The 16,680-nt window shown below is 36.7% G+C and overlaps 1 protein-coding gene across 2 annotated transcripts in view; it reads left to right on the top strand.

Moving 5' to 3' along the window:
- The window catches only part of ass1 (argininosuccinate synthase 1), a 38,563-nt gene extending 22,377 nt beyond the window's left edge, over positions 1 to 16,186 (top strand). For both annotated transcript variants that reach the window (XM_077622664.1, XM_077622665.1), the window contains exons 10-15: positions 320 to 404; positions 1,496 to 1,560; positions 5,673 to 5,804; positions 10,617 to 10,773; positions 14,997 to 15,062; positions 15,873 to 16,186. In XM_077622664.1, coding sequence (XP_077478790.1) covers positions 320 to 404; positions 1,496 to 1,560; positions 5,673 to 5,804; positions 10,617 to 10,773; positions 14,997 to 15,062; positions 15,873 to 15,921 — 554 coding nt within the window. In that variant the 3' untranslated portion in view covers positions 15,922 to 16,186. The remainder of the gene's footprint in view (positions 1 to 319; positions 405 to 1,495; positions 1,561 to 5,672; positions 5,805 to 10,616; positions 10,774 to 14,996; positions 15,063 to 15,872) is intronic.
- Positions 16,187 to 16,680: the final 494 nt, after the last annotated feature.

Raw genomic sequence — 16,680 nt, 5'->3', positions numbered from 1 at the left:
GTTATTGTTGGCGTTTTTTTTGTTTTGTTTTTTATCCGCAAGCGACTGACTCGTCTGTCGGACTGATTTTCTAACGCGTGATAGCGACAGCCCGTTTATGAATGCAAATTGCGCTCCCACTTAAATCTCGCCGCTGCTGTTTCCTGCGTTTATGAAAAGCTAGTTTGGAAAATGTTTCTGGAAAAGTGCTTCATTTTGTTGAAATTGTTGCGGCGCAGCTGAAAGGAAATCCCACACGGTGATTATATATTTCACTTGGGTTGTTTTCATCATTTGGTAAATTAAGTCAAGTTTTTTTTTCTTTCTCTTTTCCCTCTAGGAAAGCCTGTCAAAGTGGTCAGTGTGAAGGAAGGACTATCAAAAGACACCCCTTTGGATATATTTGTATTTTTGAATGAGATTGGGTAAGCTTCATTTTTTTTCTCCCCAGATCCCATTTTTTTGCATGTGAAGCTAAATAGCCTGATTTTGAGGTTCTGCAGATACCGAGTGCCGTATTCAATACCTCGAAAATCTTTAGACAGAAAAAAACACATCCACACATCTTTTTTTCCTGGATTTCCCAACATTTTAACAAAATAAAAATGGGTTATTAAGATAGCAGTATATATATATATATATATATATATATATATATATATATATATATATATATATATATATATATATATATATATATATATATATATATATATATATATATATATATATATATATATATATATATATATATATATATACTGCTATCTTAATAACCCATTTTTATTTTATTGCATACTGTGTTTACATAATGTTTAGTTGGTCAACCAGTTTGTTAAATTGAGCTATTTTATTTAGGATTTTCTTTCCTTTTTTGTGGGGCTGTTCGTAGAAATGTTCTCTTTTTTTGTTTCAGTAGTGTACATTTAAATACAACATATACTGGGGCCTGATTTCCAATCACGTGATCAGAACAGGGACATGCCAAGTATTTACTAATTCAGAACTTTCGTGCTTTTCTCTCTAATTTTACTAAACTATTAAAATGCTTCCTCGATTTTTTTAAGGAAATGTTATTTGTTAACAAAAAGTACAAGCTGAGACAAAAATATTCCTTGTCAAATTTAGCATAACAGCAGAAACTTATTATTTTATTATTATTATTATTATTAATAGTAGTAGTATTAGTATTATTATTTTTTAATTTATTTATTATTATATTATAATTGCTATTTTTTTGCCCAACAAAATGTATTATTATTATTATTATTGTTGTTGTTGTTATTATTATTAATTAATTTATTTATTTGTTTATTCCTTTTTTTTATTATTATATTATAATTGTTATTTTTTGCTCAACAAAATGTAATATTATTGTTGTTATGTATTTATTTATAATTATAATTGTTATTTTTTGCTCAACAAAATGTATTATTATTTTTGTTATTATTTATTATGATATTATAATTGTATTTTTTTTGCTCAATAAAATGTCTCCACTATGTGATTGTTTCAGAGGCAAGCACGGAGTGGGTCGCATCGACATCGTGGAGAACCGTTTCATCGGCATGAAGTCCCGAGGTGAAAACAATTATACTTTTACGTTTATCCCCCCTCCTGATTTCCCTCTCTCTTGAGCACTTTTATGTCGGAAATCATCTCAATATTTAAATCTTTTACGCAATTTAGACTTACTCTAAAAGAGCCAGCCGGTAAAAGCAAAGCACGAGGGAATTATAGACCGTGGACCAAGACCCAAAAACAAAAAGCGGCGCCCGACTCCACGGGGCATGCGTCTGTCCGTCACTTGCGTAGTTTGATTTCACTTCATCTCTGCTTGCGACAAACATCCCCAACGGTAGAAAATAAGAGGGCGAGAGTGCGGCATTTTCACCAACGTTCAGTGGCTGTGACAACATTGGCAGGTAGAAATGGGGGAAATCACAAGCCCACTTTTCTCTGCCGTCGCCTACACAAAGAAAGAAAAGGAAGAGCAAGGGGAAGAGTGCCGGAGTAACTCCCGCTGAGTGCATTCGACGGCACCCTCCTTATAGGATGACAATGAGAGACGGCTGCCGGGGTGGATGTCATATACTTATTTTTTTTTTGTCAGGTCATATTTATTTGTGTCGGAAAATGTCAAACACCAAACAATCAGCCGTCCTGTCACAGTGCTGTCACACCTTTGACCTCTCTGCGAGTGGGGGGAGATGGTTTGAAAATGACTGGATGGAGTCTATTTAAGAAGATTGACGTGTCACGGGGAGATTCTGGGCTTTGCAGGATTGCGCAGGGACGGGGATAATATTTACTGTTAGCTAAATCAATACATTGGCAGTGTCATAATTGATTTAATGCTTCTCAAAGCAAAGATCCACACATATGATTTTTTCCCCCCACCGCCATTGCAACTTAGAAAGGTAGCAAATGCTTTCTTTCATCATGGCCAAAAGTCTGGAGGTATCGCAAAATGTGTGTTCTCTGATCCCCCCCCCAAAAAAACCCATTAATTTCCATTAGTAATATGTTGACATTTTCTAATTTTAAAATGTATCCCACCCCGCAAAAATTCTATTTGCATAATTTAGACATTTAAAATAAATCTGCAATCAAGGGCTACGGGCAACAAAATAATCCAAAGGTATAAGGATATTCCAAAATATATAAACTGTATTTTCCAAACTAAGTCCGTGCCTGTGACTTTTCCCCCCTATCTCTCTCTGACTATCGACAACCTCTCTCGCGTTGTTTTATGCTATCATTATCTAAAAATCTGTTATGCCAACAGATGCCTATTTAGTCTATTCTTCTCCATTTTATATTGTTACTTTAACCTATGTTTGTTTTTAGGGTCCTAAACCTATGTATATGTATCATGTATATATGAATACATATTCATATATACATAGATGCATACATATATGTATGTATATGTGTATATATATATATGTGTATATGTATGTGTATATATGTGAATATATATATATATATATATATACACACACATATATACACATACATATATATACATATATATATGTATCTATGTATATATGAATATGTATGTGCATATGTATATATACACATGCTTACATGTATATATATACATACATATACACATACACACACGCATACATATACACATATATGCATACATATACGTACATATACACATACATATACACATACATACACACATGCATACATATACACATATACATACATATACATATATACATACATATACATATATACATATGGATATATATGTATATATATATATATGTATATATATATATATATATATATATATATATATATATGTATATATATGTATATACATGTGTGTATGTATATATATATATATATATATATATATATATATATATATATATATGTATATATATGTATACATGTATACATGTATACATGTATACATGTATACATATACATATATATATACACATAAATACACATACATATACACATATATATATACACATATACATATATGTATGTATCTATGTATATATGAATATGTATGTACATATGTATATATATATACACACACGCTTACATGTATATACATATACATATATATATATATATATATACATATATACATACATATACACATAGATACACACACGCATACATATACACATATATATACATACATATACATATATACATATGTATACATACATATATATATATATATATATATATATATATATATATATATATATGTGTGTGTGTGTGTGTGTGTGTGTGTGTGTGTGTGTGAACAACAGGTTAAATAGCTGGTTTTCAGAAAACTATAGCCTAAAAAAACATATGTTGCACTTGAGTATTTGTCGCAGGCCCAGCAAAATTATGAAACATATGCGCCTCAAAGTCCGGAAAATATTGTTTATCCAAAAAAAACATCTACAGTACGTCGACCAATAAGGTAAGTATGATTTCCTAATGTTATTGTCTTAATCGTGTGCTCATTAGTCACAAAGATTGAGACGCGGGGGAATGAATGCCTTTGCTTGCATTTTCTCTTTTCGATCTACAAATTGGACACTTTTTTTAAAAAGTCTGCTAATAATACAGGAAAAAGCACGTCCCTGAACCTTAATACTTTTCTTCTGAAAAAGAGACGATTCCGTTATTTCAAGGGACGATTGGCAACCCTAATTGCAGCTCACGCAGCCTGACTTAGTTTGGTTAAATAGTCGCCCCCTTGAATTTTTCCGTAGCTGTCATCCCTTCTTGGGATTAAAACCCGAAAAAACACCGGAGGTGTTTTCTCCTTAAGCCTTAACTCAACTTCCAGAAAGCTTCCTATTGTTCTCCCCTTGCCACTAAGCACTTTTTAAGCCAAGTTTAGTTGGAGGCAGTCTTAGCCTATTTGATCTGATAGAGGCAGTCCTCGCGGAAATGTCCTTACGTGCCCTCGGCTGGATGAGCGAAAGGCCACGGGCCCTTGGAGCTCGGGTGGCGGCCGTCCCAGGCTTTGGACAATTAGCGGCCGGGCTAAGCTGGCTTTCTGGCCGCCAGCGCCGCAGTAAGTGCTTCTCCATTTTCAGGTCACGACTAGCACTGGAGGATTTTTTCACTTGTACAGACCGGGAGATTAAATCGCAGAGCAGTGGTTTTCGGCCTGTGACGACCTCATCCTACTCCCTCCATTTTTTTTGAGCTGACATTTGAGCGACAGCTTCATTCCCGCTGTCAGCAACCTCTTTTTTTTTTTTTTGCCGCCCCTCCCAGTCCGGAGGGGGTAAATTGCAGGGTATAGGCAGAGTCCTGGTCCATGCTGCTGGCTGGCAGGGGCCTCCTACCCTGTCATTTAGCCCGCATGGACACACTCGTCCATATTTAGCGAGCAGGCCTGTCTGTCAATGGCTAATATTCTTGCTGCGTCTTTTGTTCCTATTCAATTGTTGGCCAAAAGAAAAGTTCAGACAGAAATGTTAAGATTATTTTCAGCATTTTTGCACTCCATCCTCAGAATGTGATGTGGTTTTCTGGGCTGGCAAACAAGTTAGATGGAATTAGCCAAAATTTTAAACTGAGGGTCAAAGAGCCACACCTTAGCAGCGTAAAAATGGAATCTGACAAATTCATTTTGAAATATACAGTGGTACCCCGACATACCATTAATTTGAGATACGAGTAAAATTTCGGGCAAATATTTATCTTGAGATATGAGACATACATTGATATATGAGCATACAGTGGTACCCCGACATACCATTAATTTGAGATAAGAGTAAAATTTCGGGCAAATATTTATCTTGAGGTTTGAGACATATTTTGATTTTCATTTGAGTTACGAGTAAATCGACATACGAGCTCAGTCCCGGAACGAATTAAGCTCGTATCTCGAGGTACCACTGTAATTTATTTTTTAACTGGGCTCTGATGAATTTGTGTTTGAAGAGAGAATAAAAATAAGGGAAACATGAAACGTGGCAAAGGGCCACAGGAGATACAAAATATGATAAGAAGCAAAGAGCCGCATGCGGCTCGAGAGCCAGATGTTGGTCTGGTGATAGATAAAGGATTTAAAAAAAATGTATTACTTGATTCGTAAATTGTCTCATTTTTAAGCGCCACAAGACCAATACAAAGATGTTGCTAAAAGAAACTAAGACACCCAAAGGGACATTTGTTTAGTTGTTGTTCTATTTATTTTTCAGGGATCTATGAAACCCCTGGAGGTACCATTCTTTTGGCGGCCCATCTCGACATTGAGACCTTCACCATGGACAAGGAGGTCCGCAGAATCAAGCAGGGCCTCGGCATCAAGTTTTCGGAACTTGTCTACAACGGTAAGTCTCTCATATGTGAAATAATCTTTTTTCTTGACGGCGTGGCACCAATTTGTTGTTGCTCATTTTTACAAATTCTCAGTTGGAAACTTATTTGAGACTAGCAGAGTAGAAACAATGCAGAGACATAGACATGTAACTCCTGCACCATTCTTGGGACATTTATTAAAAACGAACAAAAATTTTTTGGGGATGTGGAGGGAAATTAGCGTACCAGGAGAGAACATGTAAACTCCCGCACAGGAAGGTTGGAACACCCCGGGGATTGAAACCTCCAATCTAAGAACTACAATGGGGGACGTGGTAAACACTCTCGTGCCGTGCCGTTTATTCACAACAGATTAGATTTACATTAGATTAGATTTAGATTTAGATTTGGAACTGGATTTGGAACTAGATTTGGAACTAGATTTGGAACTAGATTTGGAACTAGATTTAGAACTAGATTTAGAACTAGATTTAGAACTAGATTTAGAACTTGATTTAGAACTTGATTTAGAACTAGATTTAGAACTAGATTTAGAACTAGATTTAGAACTAGATTTAGAACTAGATTTAGGATTAGATTAGATTAGATTTTGAATTTGAATTTGAATTTGAATTTGAATTTGAATTAGATTTAGAATTAGATTTAGATTTAGAATTAGATTTAGATTTAGATTTAGATTTAGATTAGAATTAGATTAGATTTAGATGTAGAATTAGAATTAGATTAGATTTAGATGTAGAATTAGATTACATTTAGAATTAGATTAGAATTGGATTTATACTTAGAATTAGATTTAGAATTAGATTTAGAATTAGATTTATACTTAGAATTAGATTTAGAGTTAGAATTAGATTTAGAATTAGATTTAGAATTAGAATTAGATTTAGATTTAGAATGAGATTTAGAATGAGATTTAGAATGAGATTTAGAATGAGATTTAGAATGAGATTTAGAATGAGATTTAGAATGAGATTTAGATTAGGATTATAATTATATTAGATTTAGAATTAGATTTAGAATTAGATTTAGAATTAGATTTAGATTAGATTTAGATTACTTTATTCATCCCATATTCGGGAAATTTCATTGTCACAGTAGCAAGAGGGTGATAATACAGACACAGGAAAATACATTTTAGACATAAATAAATAGGCAATAAATGAGTAAATAAATAAGCATGTTGCATGAAATATATATATATATATATATATATATATATATATATATATATATATATATATATATGTCCGCCAAAAATTGTCATTGTAATTGACACCCCTGGTGTATGAGTTTATCCATTCATCTGTGTGTGTGCGCGTGTGACTCAGGTGTCTTAATCCTCCCTTCTGCTCGCTCTCCAGTCTCCTCCGCACTTTCAACCACATAATAGGATCAGGGGCATTAGAGACAGGAGTATTTGGCCACTTCACTTATACCCTCCAGAAACACCACGTGAACACACACACACGCACGCTCATAATTTAATACTGCTGGTTTTGACCAGACGTTAACGCAAACGGTCAGCAAAGTATGTGTGGCTGGAATTTTAATATTAACTGATGGGCCAAATAGGGTCAAAATGTAAATGTGATCAAATCCTTTGCAGCCTCCACGATTTCATAAATTTGTTTTTTTTATACTTTAGTGTTGCTTATTTTACTTGGATTATCCTGTTTCAGTAAATTCAACAATTATTTACTTCAACAAAAGAATACAAATAATAGATTTTAAACTGGCATTGATAGGTATAGACATCAAATTCATTTCACGTGTGAATGCTGTGTAGTGATCATGTTTTAGAGCAATTGACAGTGTTAGACATCCAATGCAATTTGACTGGGGGCCGTTTATTTAAAAAAAAAACATTTTAGTTCATTATTATTTTTTACCTGATGATCAATATAATTGTAAATTTGCTCTTGTCGCAAATAATCTTCCATTTTCATGAATGAAGTTGTTTTTTTAGTTTATTGACATCGTGAAAAACATTTACACTGTAATTTAGACTTTTAAGGGTGGAAAAACACGTGTAAATGATATTTATGTAATAGTCAAAGTACAATTGCTAAATTCTTAGACCTGTGATAATGGATAAAAAATAATGTTTAATCACAAAAAATGACAGCCACTTTGTGACATCAGTTATGCCCACGTCCATACACACTAAAAAACCCAAACACAAGTGATTGGGACAATGGGTATTACTGACGTCATGAGGAAAGGCGGGACTATGCGGGACAATTGCATTTTATTGTGAAAACTAGTACGTTTATCTGAAAAAAAAACATCAGAAAAAGGAAATGCTGCCCTTCCAGTTGAAAAAAAATTATGTATGTCGCTGTCAATGGCATCCAAAGAGTTAATGGATCTGTTTTATTTAATTTAAAAACTCCAGATTAAAAAAAAAAATCATACTTTCCCCACCCTGGATTTAAAAAAAACATTGGATTTAAAACATTAACACAGGAGATTTAAAAAAATGTGTTGGTGCGGGTTATTTTAACCATGCACCTGTCCGCAATTTGTTTTCCATTACGGCAATATTCAGTTTCCTCTAGGGCAGTGGTTCCCAAACTGGGGGGCGCGCCCCCCTAGGGAGGCGTAAAGAGAATTCAAGGGGGGCGTGAAGTCATCTGCTAAAAAAATGTTTAAATAGATTATAAGAATAATAAAATCAAAGAACAAATATCTGCCATTAAATACATGCAAAATATGATTATAGCAGTCATTCCAACGGTCTAACCCGTTTTCTATTAACAGAGATCTGTTTTCCTGAACAATGCTAAGAAATAAATGCAATAAAATAAAATAAGTTCACATGAGCAAAAGAGGAAGTGGGAGGGGGGGGGGGTTGTGCGAGTCTACTGGAAGCAAGAAGGGGGGCGTCAGGTAAGATAGTTTGGGAACCACTGCTCTATGGTTTTTGGGGTCCCTATCCATGCTCAAATGATTATCAATAAAAAGAATATAAAAAATGCAATCTCTTGCATGCATCAATTTGTTAGATTTTCCAGTCGGACCCTTCAAATATGGGCGCTAAATGCCAACTAATGAAGCTAGAATGCCATAATTAAAGAGATTAAAAGGGGACGGCTTTGGTCTTTGAATGTGGACAGATGATGAGGTGGAGTTCAGGTGCTGATCAGAGGAAGACCCCCGCCGAGTGGTGGGGGACTTCCTCGAACAAATGCGGGCCCAAGCCTCCTCCATCTGTCCACACCATGCACAACCGGCGATTCTCTAGCAAGTCGCCATGTTTCACTCATAGTCATCTAACTAATATGAAATCATAGACTGTACATAAGATTCAAATCGGAATATTATGAGATTAAAGTCATTTTGTTGTTTATTTTTATGTGAAGTAAACCGGAAGCTCTTTGGTTTTCCGGGCTTCAACTTTTGTCGATGTTAAGTCTGTGTGAGCACAAAATGGCTCTTCTCGAAATGTTAGGTGGTTGAATTCCTATTGGAAGGAAAAATAAAAGTCGGAATATTACGATATTTAAGTCATTTTCCTGATTTTACGGTACGTGAATTGGAAGTTGTTTGGTTTCAGGGGCATCAACTTTTAGTGACGTATAGTCTCTGTGAGTACATGATTCTTTGCATAATATTGGGACAAAGTCCAAATTAAAATAAAGTTAAAAAAACGTTGCTTTAATTGTTTTAACATAAGTCGAACTGAAAGTTGTTAGGGGTCTGCGGACATCAACTTTGATGACATTACATCGGTGTGAAAAAAAAGATTTTGGAATCATTTGGAGGGGGTTATTTAATTTAATTGATGAGAACGACTTTATAAAGTTAATATAGGTAACATAGTTTGAAATTAGAAGATTTTCACCAATGCAAAAAAAGTGCTGCAGCTCAAAAAAGGTTGGGAAACACTAATCTAGCTAACGTGTGGGGCAGTGGTTCTTCCGCCTGACTTTGGGGCGGGCAGTTTGGGTTCGATTCCCCCTCGTGGCGGTATGATTGTGAGTGGTTGTCAATTCAGAATGTCCCATGCCTGCTGCCCATGGTTGGCCGGGATATGCTCCACCACCCCCGTGAGCCTTGTGAGGAATTTGAAGATGAATGAAATTGAAAATTTGGAGTGTTTTCCATTTTGTTTGTGTAGGTTAAATGAGAATAGTCATTTCCCTTCTTTGTTTTTCAAAGTAAAAAATGTGGATAAATTAAAAGCCACAGTGAAAAATAAAATTAGGAAGACCTTTTGATTTTTGAATTACAATAAATTAAACCAATAAAAAATAAAATAAAAGAAAATTAAAGAACTTTTGCGTTTACTGGTCTCAAAAGAGAATTCCAATATCAAAAAGGTTCATCATTTTGATAATCGATTAATTGTCGATTATTTGATTTATCGTACCATCCCTAGTTGGTAGACACAAAACTACAATGTAGCCCTTCCAAAGAAGAAAAAAAACCTGTTTTGTTTTGTCATGAAATGGGTGATTAACCAGTAATAACCTCATTTAGGTCGTTTGACAGCAATAGAAGTCAAATTCATTAAACTGGTAGCTTTGTCAACGTTATTGAAAAAATCATTGTGATCTGTAAATGTGTTGTTTTCTGTTAGAGTTGTTGCGTTTAACAAATAATCTTATTTATGCTATGTCATGACTTAATGTCAAGTTCCATCTCGTTGAGCCACGAGCAGCCATTTTGGTTGACGGAATTCTTATCTTAGCGCACCCTTATTGACTCATTGTAGATAATTTTATCATAAAAATCATAAAAAAAATATCCCTCTTAACATGTGCCCCTTAATAAAACGTGAATTGTCAACGTTTAATGTTCAATCCCATTTCCTCCCTTAGGCTTCTGGTACAGTCCCGAGTTTGACTTTGTGCACCACTGCATAGCCAAGTCCCAGGAGAACATTGAAGGCAAAGTGCAGCTGTCCGTCTTCAAGGGCCAGGTCTACATCCTGGGACGAGAGTCGCCCAAGTCCCTGTACAATCAGGAATTGGTCAGGTAGGCATAGAATAGAGTCTTTCAACACAAACGTACCAGCTTGCGTCAGCTCGCCCGAACGCCCCATTGACACGCTACACACACAAAGACATCAGAGGAGCGTGGAGCCGGGTTCCTTACCCATTCTCCCCCCTCCTCGACCTCTCTTTGCGGCTAACAGTGGGTTTGTTCAGGACGTTGACCCCCGATGCCCCGTGGGCAGGCTCAGGACAGACCGAAGTGAAAACCCCTCCGTATGTCTCTACGTAGCCACTCGAATCACAGACAACACTTGTAACCTAGACGCAAGTGGCTAATAGCGTTTTTCCGCCGGAGGAGAGGGTGCTGACGTTCGGCAGGCTTTTAAGGGCGAAGTAGCAAAAAAAACGTCACGCTTGTTAAGCGGGTCAGGAGGCGCGATGCCTCAAGTGTACAGACGTTTCGTTTCTCACAGCGCTTTGCCAAGCAGGCGCTCTGTTTTGATCTTGACGAGAGAAAAGGAGTCAAAGGGGAGAAGAAGGCTCTTGTGGATTTCTTGGTCTACGAGGTCGCTTTTCAATCACACAATCGGTGTCCTCTCGGATGGGGGCACGTCACACACTCTGCGGTGGGTGTTAAACCTTTTCTTCCAGGATACAAGGGAGGCTTTGATACCTTCCTAGGGTTAATAAATATATTTCCGAAATACAGTGGTACCTCTACTTACAACATTTATTGATTCCAGAACTTGTTTCATAACTTACACGTACGTAAATTCTCTAATTCAGGGGTGTCAGACTCGGGTTGATTCGCGGGCCGCTTTAACGTCAACTTGATTTCACGTGGGCCGGACCATTTTAGATATAATATTTAGATATATTTTTTTATAAATGGGTTAAAAGAACTGGATTAAAAGCCCTGGAAATTCATTTTTTTGTAGATCTAAAACAATGTCTATTTTAGCTTTTTTATATATATTTTTAGATTTCACAAAATGATTTTTGAACTAAAAACATAGAAAAAATGGATTAAAAAATTACAATTATTGATTTAAAAGGGGGAAAATCAGGAAATTTAATATACATCTATACTCTTCTTTTTAATTTGATCCTAAAACAGAAAGTCGGCACTCATGATTTATTTTCCCGGGCCACACAAAATGATGCGGTGGGCCAGATTTGGCCCCCAGGCCGCCACTTTGACACATTTGCTCTAATTCATTCCACGGTCCTACAAAACCCTTCTTTACAAATGATCAAAGTGTCCCTATTTTGTACAAAAGATGTGAGAAACAAACAAAAATGAGAAAAAAAGATAACAGAATGTTTTATTAATGTATTAAAATGAATAACAAGCATGCAAAAACATTTTCTATTCGTGCAGGTGCATAAGTGTAAGGAGGAAGCTAACGTTTGGCAGCAGACAAACCACATAAACACATCTAAACAACTTCAAATTATGAATTTAAAACTTTGAAAATTTAAGTTGCCATACCAGTCATGGATGGCTAACAGGGCCCGTTTCTTCATTTCATTCACACCAGTAATTTTAAATAAAGAACAAAGTTGCTTTCACTACACAAAAAAAATCATGGAGTTCTTGTTGGCAGACAGCCAATGGGAAGCCAACAGAGTGTAAGGAGATTGTCTAGCAGGACAAAACGCTTCCACAACAATTTCAAAATAAAATGACGGAGGAAATGTATTGATGTTTTGGCGGGCTTCATAACTCTGATCTTGTTTTTGTATATTAGGAAAGTAATTTGCATAGTAAAGGGATTTCCTAACCTGAAATTTTCGTATTTAGAATCATTTGTAAGTAGAAGTACCACTTTATATTAGGATATAGATTTTAGGATCGCATGTGGGCCGGACCAGATACTCCAAAAATAGCTGGGAATATGTTGGAAATGTGGAAATAACCCGTACTATGACTTGAATCTGGACAATTTATTTTTGAAAGTGCGCACTTAGCTACCTTTTTACGACTGCAGTGTTATGTTTCACCGTCACAAAGTCAGGTTCCCCGTAAACGTGACCGGACGTTTGGTCATCGGACGTTTGGTCGCCGGACGTTTGGTCGCCCGGACATTTGGTCGCCCGGGTGAATATAATTTTGAGAGCTGGTTTCAACAGTAGATATTTAGATATTAAACTCTCTCTCATGAATATAATTTTGAGAGCTGGTTTCAACAGTAAACTCTCTGTCATGTTGTCAAACATCCGGCGACCAAACGTCCGAGCGACCAAACGTCCGGGCGACCAAACGTCCGGGCGACCAAACGTCCGGGCGACCAAACGTCCGAGTACCCCCCATAAAAGCGATCACTTCAAATATCCCTGAACAAATGACAAAGGCACCTAATGAAACGCTCTTTAGTTTACTGGGGAATACAAAATCACATGTAGTCAGTCATGATGGACAACTGAAAACTTTTTGCGAATGGCATTCTATACCAGAAGCATACTGCGTCCACTGAAAAACGATATACCTTTTTATACATTTGTCGTTTTGGGACAGCAACACACGCAAATCCCCCCCGCCGGCATTGCGCCGTCTCTCCGTAGGCGACATTAAACTGCATCATTAACACAGTGGTAACGCAACCCGTCACCGCACCCACCTGAGAGGGAAATGTCACCCTCCCCACCCGTCTACAGACTCGCCTCTCAATTAGACGGCAGGGTTTCCGCCAGCGACGTGCGCTCACTTACGCGACTATATCCTCCAAAGCCACTCACTCATAATGGCGCTCAGGTGGCAGGCAGGGAGCCTTGGATTGAAAGTTGATGATTTAGTTGTCAGACTTTCTTTTTTATCGTGTTTATCCTATCATTTGTCGGCAATTTCCTCTTTGGCTAAGTGCTGGCGAAAAATGAGCGGCGGGCGAAAACACTGGGCAGCCAAAAGAGGACTCGGGCCGGGCGGTGTATTAAGCACGGCAGGTAGAAAACTGCCGTAATTACATGCCGCGCCGTTGCACGCCTTTGTGCTCCGTGCACTCGTGAGGGAAGGCAATAACAGAGCGAGACATTGATTTAGCGCCTTTTTGTCCAACTCGCAGATGAACCTAAGAATCCCATCGAATCAGGTGTTCTCAAACTATCTGGGTATTTGTTTTCCTGGAGTCTTTTTCTTTCCGAAGTTGTGAGGATTAGACTGGGTTAACTTCGATGGTGTGTTTTGGAGACGTGCAAAAATCAGTGGAAAACAATATCTTAAATAAAGGTTTTGCATGGGAGTGGTCAAAATCCTAATTGCTATCCGGGTCCAAAAATTAAAGCGATTGCACTAATGTAATTTTACATGTAGAAAATGAATCTGCAACCACATCCATTTGTTTTCCCTCGTCGGCCATTGTGGGTTGAGTTTGCTCACTCTGGCTTTGGCCCGCCTACTATATCACTAGCCAATCATAGTTGGTGAAAGCGATGACTTATCCCTACGCCTGCGAGAAGGCCTGGTGTCACTAAATCGAATTCTGATTGGTTAAAGCAACAGTCTTATCGACGCTTGTTTAATGCAGCAGAGCCTGCAGAACTGATTGTGAAGGCCTTGAGGCATATTTCTGACCCTGGCAACAAATAATGGCTGAAATGTGATTGGTTAAATGCTTCAATATGAAAACAGACATCTGGAAGCAGTGCAACCAGGGGGAAAGCAATGAAAGGAAGTTAACAGACAATTTGGAATTATTTAATACGGATTCATGGACAAAATATAATATATGATTCAGATATTTCTTAGGCCAGCAGAGAAGGCCTTGAAGGCCCTGACGGCCCGCCACTGGATTTTAGGATCGCATGTGGGCCGGACCAGATACTCCAAAAATATATAATAATAATGAACCATTTTCAGAGTTATTCCATTCAAAACAATGCATCAGGGAACACCCACTTTTTTTCTAGCAATTCTGGTTGTGACATCACAATCAAAATAGGAATGGAGATGAAATAGTCTGGAAATACGGTAATAGTGGTGCGTTAAGATACAAGTTTAATTTATCCTCAGAATTATTGGAAATGACTGAATTTATTGTAGCCCATTGATTAAAGGGTAATGATTTGGGCTTTATTGTACTACATAAAAACATGGGACGATATTGACCCATTTGGGGCAAATGAGCCCAAAATGGAACAACAAGGGAGGAATCAATAACCACATCATTCCCGTTGAAGATTTTATCTATGATCCAGTTATCCCAGCAGTTAATGAGGCTTCGGTGCTGTGTGTTTGTGTGCCGCCATCGTCTTTCTTTTGTCTAGCATGGACGTGCAAGGAGACTATGAACCATGCGACGCCTCGGGATTCATCAGGATCAACGCCGTCAGGTGAGAAATTGCTCTGTTAAAGGGGCAGACAAAAGCTTTATCATGTGCACACCAGCAAAAATTATCTTGGATAATACATTTGGGGAGGTTTTGGGTACACTATTGTATATATACATATTTTGTGGCCTTTGGCCACCATTGATGGCATTACATATCGTTTGATTGCTTCAAGCCCTTCCCAATTAAAATATATTAGACGTTCGTTGCCAGCGTTTTTGATATCGTCGTAAAGAGGTCCGGGACATCATAACCTGTGGGCTCCCTGTATTACTAACTACCGCAACACGGTTAATTAGTTAAGCTATTGATAACTTAGAATAAATGTTCACTGTCGCCAAAATGTTTCACAATAGTAACGGGACTGTTTCATTTTTCAATTTGTACTTTTACTGCCATCTGCACAAAAAATGCAACACTTTAATATACAGTCATACCTCTACTTACGAAATTAATTGGTTCCAGAACTTTTTCCGTAACTTGAAAATTCCGTAAGTAGAGGTGTACTTTATATGTAAAGTCTCTAATTTGTTCCTTTTTCGTATCTCGAGTCACTAAATTCCATAAAAAAAATTCGTAACCCGAAAATTTCGTATCTAGAGGCATTCGTAAGTAGAGGTATCACATAGTTGCCTGTTGCTGTTTTTGTATAATATTGATATAATCTTGAGTTAAAGAAAGTTTGAAGTGATGATGGTGGTGTTTCATAAATAATAAAATCCCAAGTAAGGAAGATCAATTCTGTCATTATATTTGAGTGTATTTGGACTCTTTATTTGAGTAGCAATGGCGGTTTCCTTTGTTTCTCGACAGGCTCAAGGAGCACCAGCGTCTCCAGGGTCTTTCCAGTGCCAAACCCTGAACCTACGAGGGAGCCCCACTACAATCTGAAGTACAATCTCAATTTGCGATTTCTTTATTCCATTCCAAATCAATTTGCTGTGTTTAAAATTAAGCTACACAAAAGTTTTCTACTCATTCCCATTGTAAATAATGGAAGAATGTGGAATTAAAAGGCCAAATTAGTGCTTAGTGAGAATTGAAACTGTTGTTCTTCTCCTTATGTTTACACATGTACCGTACATATCAAGTGGTTTGAAATTAAAGGTCGCACATAAAAACTAAAATGAACTTTTTCAGCTTTTCACCCTTTAGTTTTCTAAATATTTATGTATTTATTACACTTTAGAATACGAGAATGTGCCCACAAAATGCTTTGTTTCACAGCAAAAGGCTAACATGGTTTTACCCTATTTATAACTCAATAATATATATTTAAAAAATACATTTTCAAAAACCTAACTGGATATTTTCATAACTCTTGCTGTATTTCTTATAGGAAAATAGTATTTTTAACATTTAGCAAACAGACTCACTTTTTTGTCAGATTTCATGCAAAGTGAATAAGATGGGATTTATTGAACATTGATTTAGATTTGTTAAAAACCTTTCTAAATGAACAGATCTAAATCCATTCAAGCACATTTGGGATTTGCCCATTAGAACAGTTCTGAACGTTAAAAAGGGTCTAACCAAGTACCTTTTAATATACTTTTTATCACTTTGACATTACAACAATACTATTATAACAACAAGCTTTGCATTAGATTACGCGTGGCAG

The sequence above is a fragment of the Stigmatopora argus genome, chromosome 16, assembly GCF_051989625.1.
Source record: "Stigmatopora argus isolate UIUO_Sarg chromosome 16, RoL_Sarg_1.0, whole genome shotgun sequence".
NCBI lineage: Eukaryota > Metazoa > Chordata > Actinopteri > Syngnathiformes > Syngnathidae > Stigmatopora > Stigmatopora argus.
Note: the sequence above shows the minus strand (reverse complement) of the source record. Positions and strands in the feature narration are given on the sequence as shown.